Source organism: Hyperolius riggenbachi, chromosome 5 (genome assembly GCF_040937935.1).
Source record: "Hyperolius riggenbachi isolate aHypRig1 chromosome 5, aHypRig1.pri, whole genome shotgun sequence".
NCBI lineage: Eukaryota > Metazoa > Chordata > Amphibia > Anura > Hyperoliidae > Hyperolius > Hyperolius riggenbachi.
Window position 1 is genome coordinate 412,082,257 of NC_090650.1, and position 14,821 is coordinate 412,097,077.

General features: G+C 46.8%; 1 protein-coding gene across 5 annotated transcripts in view; it reads left to right on the forward strand.

Moving 5' to 3' along the window:
* Positions 1–14,821, forward strand: part of COL14A1 (collagen type XIV alpha 1 chain) — a 430,812-nt gene that overhangs the window by 256,451 nt on the left and 159,540 nt on the right. For all 5 annotated transcript variants that reach the window (XM_068237960.1, XM_068237964.1, XM_068237961.1 and 2 more), the window contains 3 exons: positions 4,192–4,343; positions 5,780–5,909; positions 10,842–10,984. In XM_068237960.1, coding sequence (XP_068094061.1) covers positions 4,192–4,343; positions 5,780–5,909; positions 10,842–10,984 — 425 coding nt within the window. The remainder of the gene's footprint in view (positions 1–4,191; positions 4,344–5,779; positions 5,910–10,841; positions 10,985–14,821) is intronic.

Below are 14,821 nucleotides of genomic sequence, written 5' to 3' on the forward strand. Positions count from 1 at the left end.
GGACACATTGCGCGGCCCAACTAGGTCTTATATTCGTAGGATGTCTTATATTTCAAGCTTGCTTGAAATATAAGACCGGCCTTATTTTCGGGGGATGGTTTATTTTAGGGAAAAGACGGTTGTATAAAGATCTGACCGTCAGTAGGCCAATCTTGAAGTGTATTCTCAATCTTATGGGTAGCCGGTGTAGTGAGTGAAGGATTGTTGTTATGCAGCAATGGCGGGGTTGGTCTGATAACAGCCTTGTGGCAACGTTCTAATTGCCTCTTCTTAATTAACTTGAAATATTATAGCATTGAACGTATGTGCAAGGGTCCTAGGACAATACAAAATCCACCATACAGCCTTTCATTTCATAGACCGTCGTCTTCCACAAAGCACATGGCTTGGGGGGGATTCTTGTAAACTTTCAAGCCCGCAATATGTCATCCGTCAGAGCATGCGAGAAATCTTCTCAGCCTACGGAGGTGCTGAACGGGGGCTGCTCTGCGGCAGGAGGGGGTTAATGGTGTGAAATGTATAGCTGTGAGGTTAATACACGACGGCGGGAGGGTGTCTGTGCGTACATGTCAGAGAACCCCAGGCGGCCTGACTCCCTCTCACCGTCTTTGTTTATTTGATGGGGATAATATGGCATGCCAGAGCAAAGGGCAGTCATTTCTTTTTTTTTTATTAAAGATTATTGGCAAGGAGCACATTTTATAGCCATAAATCAGCATTATCTAAAGTGGTGGCTCATTAGTGGCGGAATTATAGAAAATGTCAGGGATTTTTGCCACCCCCTCCGGCTAACGTGTGAGATCAGGTGAGCCTACCGTTGCTTCAGCGGTGAATCTGCAGAGAGAGAGCGAAGTGACGGTGAGCTAACTAGGCAGTGGAACGAATCAGGAAAAACAGGCGCAGGAGCACTTAGGGAAAAAATGGCGCTGCCATAGGCGCCTTTTATAAAAGCAGCTATTTGTGGCAAAGAGTGTAAATTCAGGCGTGCAGCCGCGCCCGCTATCGGGTGCCTCCACGGGCCGAAATTTACCTTTCTTGCTGCAATTCGCCAAGATTGTCCACACACTTGATGAGCTGGTGCAATCGTGCTGCCCTAGAGCTATCCTACATCACTACATCACTGATGTACGTCTCATCGAACGCATACTCGGCGTGATGTTTAATAGATGCACTGCTAATTAACTAAATACTAGGCCTCCTACACCCCATTCCCTCCCCCCCCCCCAAAAAAAAAAACACACACACACATATAACATTTTTTAGGGTAGAGAGTGGGTCCTCCAAGCTACCTCTGTGCCAAATTTCAGCCCCCTGTGACGTCACCCTCCAATTTTTGTTTCCTTTGTGGCTGGGCCGGACTGAGGCAGAGGCGAGAGAGGCTCCAGCCTCAGGGCGCAGTGTTGGAGGGGCACACAAGTCACTCAGCTATCATTCCCCTATTGTGTTTGAAGCAGAGAAAAATAAGAAAAGGAGTTACATGGAAGTGACTGCAAGCCAGATAACTAAAGATTAAAGAGGAGCTGTTAGGTATAAGGTCTCAGAGAAAATAAACACATATATCAGTAGCTAAAGATTGGCTGTACTTACATTACATATGCATTTCACTGTCCACGTTTGGATTTCACAGAATTTTTATATAGTATATGCAGAGAATGATGCTCCTGACAGCCCATGGCAGGTTCCATGTTTGTGAAGCCAAATGTGTCGTCATGTCCTGCCTGCTTCCTGATCACAGAGGAGCTCGTACAGAATAACACAGTGTGCAGTGAATATTAATGAGCCATGTGGCTAGGAACAATAGCGGACTCCTGCAGTGTACTCTGCCCGGAGATTTATCTGTGCTGTGGCTGGACTGAGTTAGAAGCTGCTGAAACTTGATCCCGTCTTCTCCTTAGCAGCCGAGGGGAGGGCCCCAGAATGCTTTGCAGTATGGAATGCGGCTTGCGTCCTCCTTAGGAGCTTAGCTTTGCTGATAAGCACACATCAAATGTAAGAGAGATTTTTATCTTTAGTAATGCCTTTTTGGCTTCTGTCTAAACTGTTTAACACAGGAGAATAGAGGTTTAAATTAGCTTCTGCAGCCTGACAGTTACTCTTTAAAGTGGACCCAAATTAAAAATACAAGATTTCATTCATAAATTATAATAATAATAAAATATTTTACATTTATTGGAGAAACCCCTCCCTTCCTTTCATATTGCCGAGAAATAATCCGGCAAACTGGTGGAGTAGATGGTATCCAGCAAAGGAGGAATTGCTAATGGCTGCCACCTGTATAACCCTAGTTAGGAAAAGAGAAGGGTGAAAAGCATGCACTGAAATGCTCATAGGCTTGAAGGAGTTTTTATTTATCTTTGTATGTGTCAGAGTGGTGCAACTAAATATTTTGAATTAAAAAAAATGTTTGGTTTGGGTCCGCTTTAAGGGGTTGGGGGCCCTGGGGCGCCTCTTAGTGTAATAGCAATCAGTGTGTGACGGCTGGGGTGGGAGGGATGGAGGGGCGCACTAATAAAATAGCCGTCTAACAGTTTTGCCGTCTAACAGTCTCCTAGCGGCGATCGTTGCTGGGAGACGAATGCCAGAGCGACCCAGGACTTCACACCAATTGGCATGGAGTGGTCCTGGTGCTGCCGCCGCGTTCACACCAATCGGCGTAGAGCGGTCGGCAAGGGGTTAAGCCTTTGGACATTAGACCTGATCAATGAGATGCTATTGCTAATTCTTCTGACTGCATGGTAATCTTGTGGCAATTTGTATGCAGCTCGGAACTGGGCCATGACAAATTACTGCCACTGCATGTGATTGCTCCTGTTTCAGCCTGCATGAAACCCAGGGGCGTAGCAATAGGCCCTGCAGCCCCTGTGCCCGCGGGGGGGCCCGCCCCCCCCCCCCCCCTGGGGCCCGCTTGGGGCCGTTTTGTGGGTGCTGGAGGGGTGGCAGCATGAGGGGAAAGCCTTGCCCACAGTCGGCGGGGAGAGGGGTAGTTCCCCCCTCTCCCTCACCTCGGGGTGCTCCCCTCCAGCTCGTAAGTGTGTGGGGCTGTGGTGGGCAGCGGCGGGCAGATACATACCTGCTTCCGTGCGTTCCATCGGAGACTTCTCGCTTTAGCGGCTGACGTCACTTCAGCCGCTAGAGCGAGAAGTCTGCGATGGAACGCACGGAAGCAGGTATGTATCTGCCAGCCGCTCGCTGCCCACCACAGCCCCACACACTTACGAGCTGGAGGGGAGCACAGAGGGGAGAGCCCCGAGGTGAGGGAGAGGGGGGAACTACCCCTCTCCCCGCCGACTGTGGGCAAGGCTTTCCCCTCATGCTGCCACCCCTCCAGCACCCACAAAACTCCGAGCGGGCCCCAGGGGGGGGGGGGGGCCGCTCTGAAAATCGGGGGGGGGGGGCCCGCTCTGAAAATCTGCAGGGGGGCCCGGTGGGGCCTAGTTACGCCCCTGATGAAACCTGCAAGAAACTTTATGCTGGGAATACACGGTTTGTTTTTTAGCTGATTAGATGGTTCGATAGATTGTTTCCGACATGTCCGATCTCCCTTTCGATTCTTTTGCCGCTCGATTTCTGATAGAAGTGAATGGAAAAGGATAAGAAAAACAAGCGGAAGATAAGAGAATCTAATGCAGAATCGAGCAGCAAAAACGATCGAGAGCAGAAACGCACGGCAGAAACGAAGCGTGTATGCCCAGCATTACACAGTAAGGAAGACCAGCGTCTCATTGATCATCTCTACTGGGCACGTGTGGTCCCTTGTTCAGCTGTTCCGCATTGTTTTTCTATTTGCGTGTCACATACCTGATGAGTAGGCAGTGGCGTAGCTAAGGAGCTGTGGACCCCGATGCAAGTCTTACATTGGGGCCCCCCCAAGCACTCTATACATAACAATTGATACGGCGCACCAAAACCTGCCAATGGCAACTACAGTGTCAGAGGTGCAAGAAGGGGACGGGGAGCAGTTTGTTAATGATTACCACTATTCAAAGTATCTATAGAAGTGATTATTATGAACACAGGACCAATAGAGAGCTAATACTGTAGTTGAGGGAGAGCCCTTCGGGGCCCCTCTGGCCCAAGGGCCCCGATGCGGTCGCTACCTCTGCACCCCTTATTGCTACGCCCCTGTGCGTAGGATATTCTGTACAGAAGAAAGCTCTACGTGGAATAAACTCTAGAATGTTCCATTTACAGGAGAGATAGTTGAGCATGCCGGATCTCCCACTGACCTAGTCACGTCGGAAGTAACAGCGAGAAGTTTCCGAGTCACCTGGAGTCACGCCCCCGGAAACGTGGAAAAATACAGAGTGGTCTATTATCCCACCAAAGGAGGACAGCCAGAAGAGGTAATGGAGGGCGTGCTACTTATATCTGTATCTCTGTTTTTAGACTGTTTTTTTACCCCCCCAAAAAATTCATAAGGTTAAGTTTATTTGCATTTCATTTGTATTACCACGGGTTCTTTTTTAGTGTTTCAGGTGCATTTCCTTTGCATTCTAAGGGCTCTTTTCCACTGTGAAACACAATCGCAATCTCACTGTGATGCGATCGCATTTCAAGCTAATTTCCACTATTGTGATTACAATTGAGCTCCTATATTCAATATTAGGAGCTCAATCACCTCCAAATCGGGGCTGGACGATGATTGCGGTCGGGAGAAAATTGCAACGCAATCGGATCGCACTAATGGAAATGGCTGCTGCCGTTTCCATTCGTTTTAATGTAACGTGTGTTTTGCGATCCGTTAGTGATCGGAATCAGATCGCAAAACGCAGGGTAGTGGAAAAGGGCCCAACTGTATTTGGTCTCAGACAATGCGAGAATTCAAAACAAATTAGAAAAGAAGTTCAAACATAAGATAAGAGGACAGGCTGTATTTAGAAAAATAGAAATCAAAGCAAATGAAAGTAATATTGGAATTCAAACGCTTGTTAACACTCTGTAAGGGCCCTTTCACATGGGCAGGTGAGCTGTGTGTTCAGTGAGCAGTTACCCAGCAGCAGTGAGCAGTTACTAGGCAGCAGCGAGCAGTTAACAAGCAGCAGCAAGCAGTTGTGAATGTTCAATAGTCTTTTCACTGCCTATCAACTGCGTGTGTGAAAGGGCCCTAAGATTTCACTCAAACTTTCCACTCTGTCTTAAAGGTCCACATTTGCAAAAAAGTAGGCAGTTAAAATCTGACAGAACTGACAGGTTTTGGGCCATTTCAGCTCCTTATGGGGGATTCTCAGGCTTTTTTTTTTGGTTTTCAACAGTATTTCCAGAACAGCAGTTGCAAAGTCTAACCGACAAAATAGTGTGCAAGAGAGTAGGGAGGCTGGCTGGTATCTTACTATTTTGGCACTTAAACTGCTGTTTAGGAAATGCTGCTGAAAACAAAGAAAACCCCGAAAATCCCCCATGAGGAGATGGACTAGCCCAAAATCTGTCGGTTCTGTCAGATTTTAACTGCCTACTTTTTTCGTGATAGTGGTCCGTTAACGCCTCTTTTCCACAGGCAGTTGATAAGCAGTGAAATGCCTCTCAACCTCTCACAACTGCTCGCTGCTGCCTGGTAACTACTCACTGCTGCCTGGTAACTGCTCACTGCTGCCTGGTAACTGCTCACTGCTGCCTGGTAACTTCTTGCTGAGCACACAGCTCAACTTCCGGTGGAAAAGAGGCCTCAATACCTCATTTATGGTGTTGTGTTGCAGTGCAGGAAAATCGCTGCTTTGTGACATGGCAATGCATCACCTATCTAGAACCTTCATATTGATAACGGTGCTGTCTTCTGTTGCAGGTAATTGTGGAGGGCAGTGTGTCTACTACAGTGCTTAAGAATCTGATGTCGCTAACAGAATACCAGGTAGCGGTGTTTGCTGTGTACTCCAGGAGTACATCGGATGGACTGCGTGGCACAGAAACCACCTGTGAGTCGTAGAGAATGTTTCCTTACACCTAGTGTCTGAGAGCTTATGGAGAAGTATGTGATCAATCTGATATGGTGATAGATTTTTAAAGGGAACCTAAACTGAGAAGGATATGGATTTTTCCTTTTAAAGTAATACCAGTTAGCCACAGCCCCTCAACAAGCATGCAGATCAGCTGCTCTGACTGAAGTCAGACTGGATTAGTTGTTTCAGGTGTGTGGTTCAGACACTACTGCAGCCAAAGAGATCAGCAGCACTGCCAGGCAACTGATATTGTTTAAGAGGAAGCATCCATATCCCTCTCAGTTAAGGTTCCCTTTAAAGAGGAACTCCAGTGAAAATAATGTAATAAAAAAGTGCTTAATTTTTACAATAATGATGTATAAATGATTCAGTCAGTGTTTGCACATTGTAAAATCCTTTAAGTCCCTGATTTACATTCTGACATTTATCACATGGTGACATTTTTACTGCTGGCAAGTGATGTAGCTGCTGCTTGCTGTTTTGGCAGTTGGAAACAGCTGTAAACAGCTTTTTCCCACAATGCAACAGGGTTCACAGACAGGAAACTGCCAACAGTACATACTCAGAATTTCTTTGTGGGAGGGGTTTCACCACAATATCAGCCATACAGCGCCCCCTGATGGTCTGTTTGTGAAAAGGAATAGATTTCTCGTGTAAAAGAGGGTATCAGCTACTGATTGAGATAAAGTTCAATTCTTGGTTGGAGTTTCCCTTTAAGGCTCTAATTTCTCAGTCATGATCATGTGCTAAAGCAAGAAGCGATCGCAGCAAATCAAAGCCTTGAATATCAGTCAGCTGATCCATGAGTCGTGCTACACACAGGTATCCCTATATACACCACAACCATTATTCTCCAATATTAAAGGATTAGGGTACCAACGCAGTGGCGTACCTAGGGCATTTGACACCCGGTGCTGGGTATTAAAAAGACACCCCCCCCCCCCCCCCCCATAAAAAAACCAAAAAACAGCAAATGTGGCATGCTAAACGTGACACGGCGGGTAATGCCAGGTGTAGGCTCGCTCCCCCCCCTAAAGTTGTCCTTAGTATAGTATAGTGGCACCAGTATAGCTAACAAAAAATGGGTGCGGCTATAACATGCGGCGCGCATTGCGCGCCGCGGCGAAAAATGGGCGTGGCCATGACCGGATGAGGGCAGAGCTAACTAATTTAAAGTGAACCCGGGATAAGAGTGATATGGAGGCTGCCATATTCATTTCCTTTTAAACAATAGGCAGCCCTGCTGATCTATTTGGCTGCAGTAGTGAACTGAATTACACCAGAAACAAGCCATGCAGCTAATCTTGTCAGTTCTGACAATATTGTCAGAAACCCCTGACCTGCTGCATGCTTATTCAGGGTCTATGGTTGAAAGAATTAGATGCAGAGGACCAGCACAGCAGCCAGGCAGCTGGTATTGCTTAAAAGGAGATAAATATTGCAGCCCAATATTATTCTCACCTCGGGTTCCCCTTAAAAGTGCAACACAAAGACAGTGGGCCTTTCCCCAGAAAATTCACATAATTGTTCAGGTTTTCTCAAGAAAATACACGTAATGTGAACAGATTTGACCAGAAAATAGTTCAATCATGTCGGCAGATTTGCCCAAAAAACACGTTCAATCATGTCGGCAGATTTGCCCAAAAAACACGTTCAATCATGTCGGCAGATTTGCCCAAAAAACACGTTCAATCATGTCGGCAGATTTGCCCAAAAAACACGTTCAATCATGTCGGCAGATTTGCCCAAAAAACACGTTCAATCATGTCGGCAGATTTGCCCAAAAAACACGTTCCATCATGTCGGCAGATTTGCCCAGAAAATACATGCAATCATGTCGGCAGATTTGCCCAGAAAATACATGCAATCATGTCGGCAGATTTGCCCAGAAAATACATGCAATCATGTCGGCAGATTTGCCCAGAAAATACATGCAATCATGTCGGCAGATTTGCCCAGAAAATACATGCAATCATGTCGGCAGATTTGCCCAGAAAATACATGCAATCATGTCGGCAGATTTGCCCAGAAAATACATGCAATCATGTCGGCAGATTTGCCCAAAAAATACATGCAATCATGTCGGCAGATTTGCCCAGAAAATACATGCAATCATGTTGGCAGATTTGCCCAGAAAATATATGCAATCATGTGGCCAACCTGGCCAGAAAACACTTCAATCATGTAGCAGACCTGGCCAGAACAGTCGATACACCTGCTAATATAAATTAAATAAAAGTTTACTCACCTGAAGCAGCAGCAGACCTCCTGTCCCGGCCTCCGTCCGGCGCGCAGCTCTCACGATCCTCTGCAGCCAGCCAGCAACTGAAACTCCCGCGCTGAGAGCAGGGCTACGGGAAAATGGCGCTCGAAGCCCTGCATTGCAGACTCCGTCTCCAGAGCAGGGCTTCGGACGCCATTTTACTGTAGCCCTGCTCTGCCGCTGTTGGAGCTGCGGGCTGCTGCTGTCAGTGAACTGACACAGCGTCTATTAGACGCCGAATAGCAGTTCACGCTGGGGGTGCTTCAGCACCCAAACCACCCCCCTGGCACCGCCACTGCCCCAGTATAGCTAGTATAGTTGCCCCAGTATAGCATAGTGGCCCCAGTATAGTTTAGTGTAGCATAGTGGCCCCAGTGTAGCATAGTGGCCCCAGTGTAGCATAGGTGCCCCCAGTGTAGCATAGGTGCCCCCAGTGTAGCATAGGTGCCCCCAGTGTAGCATAGGTGCCCCCAGTGTAGCATAGGTGCCCCCAGTGTAGCATAGTGGCCCCCAGTGTAGCATAGTGGCCCCCAGTGTAGCATAGTGGCCCCCAGTGTAGCATAGTGGCCCCCAGTGTAGCATAGGTGCCCCCAGTGTAGCATAGTGGCCCCCAGTGTAGCATAGTGGCCCCCAGTGTAGCATAGTGGCCCCCAGTGGAGCATAGTGGCCCCCAGTGGAGCATAGTGGCCCCCAGTGGAGCATAGTGGCCCCCAGTGGAGCATAGTGGCCCCCAGTGTAGCATAGTGGCCCCCGGTGTAGCATAGTGGCCCCCGGTGTAGCATAGTGGCCCCCGGTGTAGCATAGTGGCCCCCGGTGTACACATAGTGGCCCCCGGTGTAGCATAGTGGCCCCCGGTGTAGCATAGGTGCCCCCGGTGTAGCATAGGTGCCCCCCGGTGTAGCATAGTGGCCCCCGGTGTAGCATAGTGGCCCCCGGTGTAGCCAAGGTGCCCCCGGTATGAGGGAAGCTTGGAAGGTGGGGTGGCGGGGTCCCCTCCTTCCGGCGCTTCCCCCTCCTAATTAGCAGCAGCCAGCAGCTTAGCGAAGCGGGCGGGGAGGACTTACTCACCTGCTCCAGGCGATGGCGCATAACGTTATCCTCACGTGACGCTGGTCTCTCTGTCGCTCACTGTGCTTCCGCAAATCAGGAAGCACAGTGGGCGGTGGAGAAGGTGGAGACCAGCGTCAGGTGACGATGACGCTATGCGCCATCGCCTGGAACGCAGGAAGTAGGTGAGTAAGGCCCGCTCCTGCCCGCTCATCAAGCTGCTGCTAATTAGGAGGGGGAAGCGCCAGAAGGAGGGGACCCAGGTGAGGGAGGTGGGGGGTCCGGCCCCCCTCCCCGCCGCTTTCCCCGCCACCCCTCCTTTCCGGGTTGCTTCCCCCTCCTGTCCTGCCTGCATAGTGCCCAGGCCTCTGTGGGAGGCCTTGGTGACACCCCCTGGGGCACCCGACACCCGGTGCGGGGCGCCCCATGCCGCCCTATGGTAGGAACGCCACTGTACCAACGTATGGACTCTTAATCTATCCTCTGTTAAGTAATGCAACTACATTAAAGAGACACGGAAGAGAAAAAAAATATGATATAATGAATTGGTTGTGTAGCATGGATAATTACAAGAACATTGCATCATTCTCTAATATTTGCAGTTTACACACTACTCAGCATTCTAAATGGTTTTACAGAGCAGGCTAGTGAACTATTGAACTGTCCTCTGGAGAGAAATAGAAAATACAGTGACTGACAGTTGAGATAACAGGCTTCAGATGACAGAGCTGAGCAGCTTTGAAAGTCGTGGATCTCAATGGTTCTTTTGCATAGATGACAACTGGAATTTCTTAACTCTTCCTGTACTGGAAACAATATTAGACTTATGTCTCTGCTCCTAATGTTTTATTTCTTAGCTGTAAAACACATACAAATCATTATATCATAATTTTTCTTTTCGCTTCAGTGTCTCTTTAAGGCTTGGTTAACACATAAGTCTGCACATTTCCAGTGCAGTAATGTCCCGTCTTGTCAGTTTTGCATCTGTTTACTATCGGGTCTACCTGACTAGACCAGAAGTGTACACCTTTTATGTGTGAACACATCCATAGAAAACTGATACAAAACTAACAGGACTGGACTGGACTGGAGATATATACAGATTTATGTGTGAACACACCCATAAAAACACATACAAAACTGATGCCAACTGACAGATTGTCAAATATCCCAATAATGCTGGTTGTTTAAAGGCCCGTGCACCCGCTTTATAGATGTCGCCCGACAGGGATCAGGACCCAATCCCTAGGGCGACATCGATGGGTGGAGGCAGTGCAGACACATTGTCAGTCTACAGGATGACGGCGCGCTCTGCTGCAATGCAGGAGGGTCGGCGGCGCCAATATCATGTCACGGGTGGACAGGGCGTGTGACAACAACAAAGGTATCGGCCATTTCTCAGTCGGGTTGATCCGTCTGAGGGATCGCTGGCTGGGCGATGATCACTCGTCGGGGGCTGCTGTACACAGACTATCGGCAGAGGCGGTCGATATCAACCAACTTTAATCTAGCGTGTGTACTGGCAGTTAGAATCTCCTAGTTGTAGAAGCACCCTGCTCATCGCAATGTTAAGCCTATTTTCTTGTGTCAATCCCCAGTGGCATTACCAATGGCCTCTGATCTTGAACTCTACGATGTCACCCATCGAAGCATGAGAGCGAAATGGGTCGGAGTGGCAGGAGCCACTGGTTACATGATCCTCTACGCTCCTCTCACTGAGGAAGCAGCTGATGGGAAAGAGGTAACGTGCAATGACAATTAAGAGATTTTTCAAGCTTTTATAAAATGAAGAATTACAACATGGCTGCCTCCTCAGGGAATGAAGGACGGGCTGTATGACAGCAGTGCTGATAAGCACAGGTTATATTTCAGCATCAAATATTGCAAGCTGAGATTTTCCCCAGTACTTCTTTTGGGGTTTTCCTTCTGTTACAAAACATTCTCTAACTATTCAATGAGGGTCATCCAGAAAGTAACAGACGTTTGCTTTTACTGTATCTGTCATGCAAGGTATTCTATTTGTGTAATTTAATTTGCATCTGTCAGGTTCAACTCTTCTCTCTCTAATGACATAAAGATGGAGTTGCCCACACCTGCCCATGAAATTGTCAATTGTCCAATTACTTATGAGCCCCTGAGATGAAGGAATTGTAATGTACACAACCAGTGCCATCAATTTTTTTTTTTTTGGGGGGGGGTTATGTGTTTTATGGTAGTAACTATGGAGAAGGAGGGGGATAGTTTAATAAGTAATTGGTCATCTGTTTAGTTTAATGTCATATAGTGTCTTTTTACATTTTGGCCACTAGATGTCCCCATTTTTTTCCTGTGTACTGAACACAGGAAGTAATGTGTATGTGATTGTGTTTACTTTCATTTTGTTAATGACCACCGACATCTCGCGGATGCCAGTGGTCATCACTGCAGGCACTTTGACTGGCTTTGAGAACACGTGTTCCCATTCACCTATTACCACTCAGTTGTGGGGGGTCGCGGGCGCCCGTGCGCACAAGAGCGCCACGAGTTAAAGATACGTGACATACATATTGTTCGGCCACTGGTGTGTTGTGCACAGAACAAGCCAAATGGCGGCTCTCCCTGTTACCAGTAGACTCCCCGGCGGCGTTAAATACTATTCTCCCTCTGAGTTGTAGGAACTCGGAAAGAGATGAAGTTAGAGGTCTGGCAGCCAGTGGATCCACAAATTACTCTTGCATTGCTGCTATGACGGCGCCCAGCTTCACCACTCGGAGCTGAGCACTGTATGCCAAGGTGACTTGCTTCGGGTACATGTATCTATGCCCCTGGATGTTAAGTGAAGTATACGCTGTCTAACGGTTGGGAAGCAGTTTAATCCTAGCGTATGGAGCATTGTGCCTCTACCAATTTCATCTCTACCAATTAGCTGAGATGAAAGATTTTCTAAATAAGCAAGCTAGTTACCCTCCTTAACCACTTCCCTACCCTGGTCATTTTCACAGTTCAACTTACCTCTGATTACGTTGGCAATAACTTTATCAATAATCATAACTAAATTATTATTATTTGTTGGATTTATATAGCGCCAACATATTACGCAGCGCTGTACAATAATTAGGATTACAGACAATGATAACGGGTGACAGCACATTTAGACAATAGATACAACAATACAGGTAACAAGCAATAAGATACACAACACAATGCAGATAGTAATACAATGCCAGATCATACACTGGAGTGGTAGTGGTAGTAAAGTGCACACCGTCAAGTATGATGATCTATGTATTGTTTTTTTTTTCAGGACAAATTAGGCTTTTTGTGGCTGATATTTGTTTTTAGTAATTACCTTATTTTCTATGCATTTTAAAAGGAAAATAAATACACAATTTATCCACTTTCATACATTGTAGCGTTAATGTAAACAGTTCTATTGTACATTAAACCCACACATTTTATTTGTCTATCCCTCTTGTTTATTTAAACAGTTTATTTGTTTTAATAATGTATAAAGCCCTATCTACACGATACGATTCTTTGTACGATTCGATTATGATTCTATTTACGATCCAATTAAATCCGACATGTCCGATCGGGATTCGATTCAATTCAATTCGATTTGCCATTCTTTTGCAATGGAAAATCAGAATTGAATTGAATCGAATCCCGATCGGACATGTTGGATTTAATTGGATCGTAATAGAATCGTAATCGAATCGTACAAAGAATTGTATTGTGTAGATTGGGCTTTAGATGTAACAATTAAGTAAGGTATATAATCTGCTACTGTCTACTCCTGGAATGTGTACTTTACACTTGTTTACTAATTAACTCTGCCATTGAATTCCCTGGGAGGAGGAGAGTAGTTTGCTGTCATTACTTTACAACTCTGTAGTGATATTATCAGGTCAGAGATAAATAAACAGTGTTCTCTTAGATTTTGTAGGGAGGAGAGTGCAGAGACTTATTTTCACGTCAAAGGGACAGCAACTGGCTACCATATTATGCCAAAGATTGCTCAAAAATAGGTTGTTCCAGTGAGTTGTGTGTCCAGGAATTCAGGTATCTATGCTGCCCAACTGACTAGACCATGTCTGATATGTGCTTGTGGCACTTGCCATTTCCAAGCATGGCCGTACTCGCGCAGGTGCAGTAAGCGGAAGTCACGGGTGCATGAGTGGCTCCATGCTATTGCGCAGACATGGCTGTACTCACTCAGACGCAGTATAGAAACGCTCATTCATGAAGAGGAGACCGGCCGTGAACTGTAAGAGGGTCCCGGTCAGCTGCAGGGGGCATGTCTCGAGGGAACATGAGAAGCCTCTTCTTAATCAAGTGTCCAGCTTTGTAGTTTAAAAGCGATTCAGGTTTTCTTTTAATAAGAGCAGTCTTTACTTTCTGGCAGCCCTTGCATCTCACCCCCTTCAGTGTGGCCATTTATCCCCCTCTCTGCTGTGCATAAAACAGTAGGGATGGTTAGTGAGATGCTAATAATTCTAAGTCAATGCAAATATTATGCAAATTTGTGTGGCTTGGAAATGCAACAACATCGGAATTATTAGCATGTGATTGAACACCGCTACTGAAGAGCTCTAGCCTCATCCCGATAATCACCATATCACTCACTCAAGTAAAGCCGTGTCCATACATCACAGCTTTCTGCAATTAGAGAGACATTTTAAGACATGCCCCTGCCACACCTCTAACCACGCCCCCGCCACACCCCTCACCATTCAAATCACGAAGAATTCAGAATCAAAAGATGTAGTCTTATCATTCAGACCACACTGGTCCTTTTTATCATTGTTATTTTTTTCTTCATTTTAACACTTGCAAATAAGAAATATATAAATGTAATTGATGGGAATAAAGTTTAGAGTCAGTTAAACACATTTTTCAGTAGAAAAATACATATATTAACACACCATATATATACTTGCATATAAGCCAACCCATGTATAAGCCGAGGTATTGACTTTTCCCTAAGAAACCAGGAAAAAGTAATTGACTCGCGGATAAGCCTTGTCCCCAGTATAGCTCCTTCCACAGTAGCCAGATGTGCCCCCAGTACAAGTCAGGCCCCCCTCCCCATAGCCAGATATGCCCCAGGATCATACAGCTGTGTCTCAAGATGCCACTAGGGGCTTGATTTACAAAACGGTGCTAACTTTAGCACTGGCCCTTAGCACGTCTAAACTCAGTTGAAATGTGAGAAGTAGTGATCGTGCGCAAAGTACCGCGCGAAGTGCCCACTAAAGCCTATGGGACTTAGCGCGCGCATAGGACTTTGCGCGCGTAAAATTTTGCGCGCGGTACTTAGCACACGATCTGATTGAGAAAACCGGTGCTAACCTACTTAGCACCCTGGTTAGCACGCCTAAAGACTTAAGACGTGCTAAGTAGGTTAGCACCTCTTAGTAAATCAAGCCCTAGATGGCGTCATAGATATGAGACACAGCAGTTGCCACACAAGAAGCATCTACGATCACTACACCACCAACACGCTGCTTGCACGCTCCTCTCCACAAGCCCGGGTCCACAGGTAGTCTTGAGCAGCGCACTCTGCCCACCATGTTGCAGGGGATAGAGGACACAGACA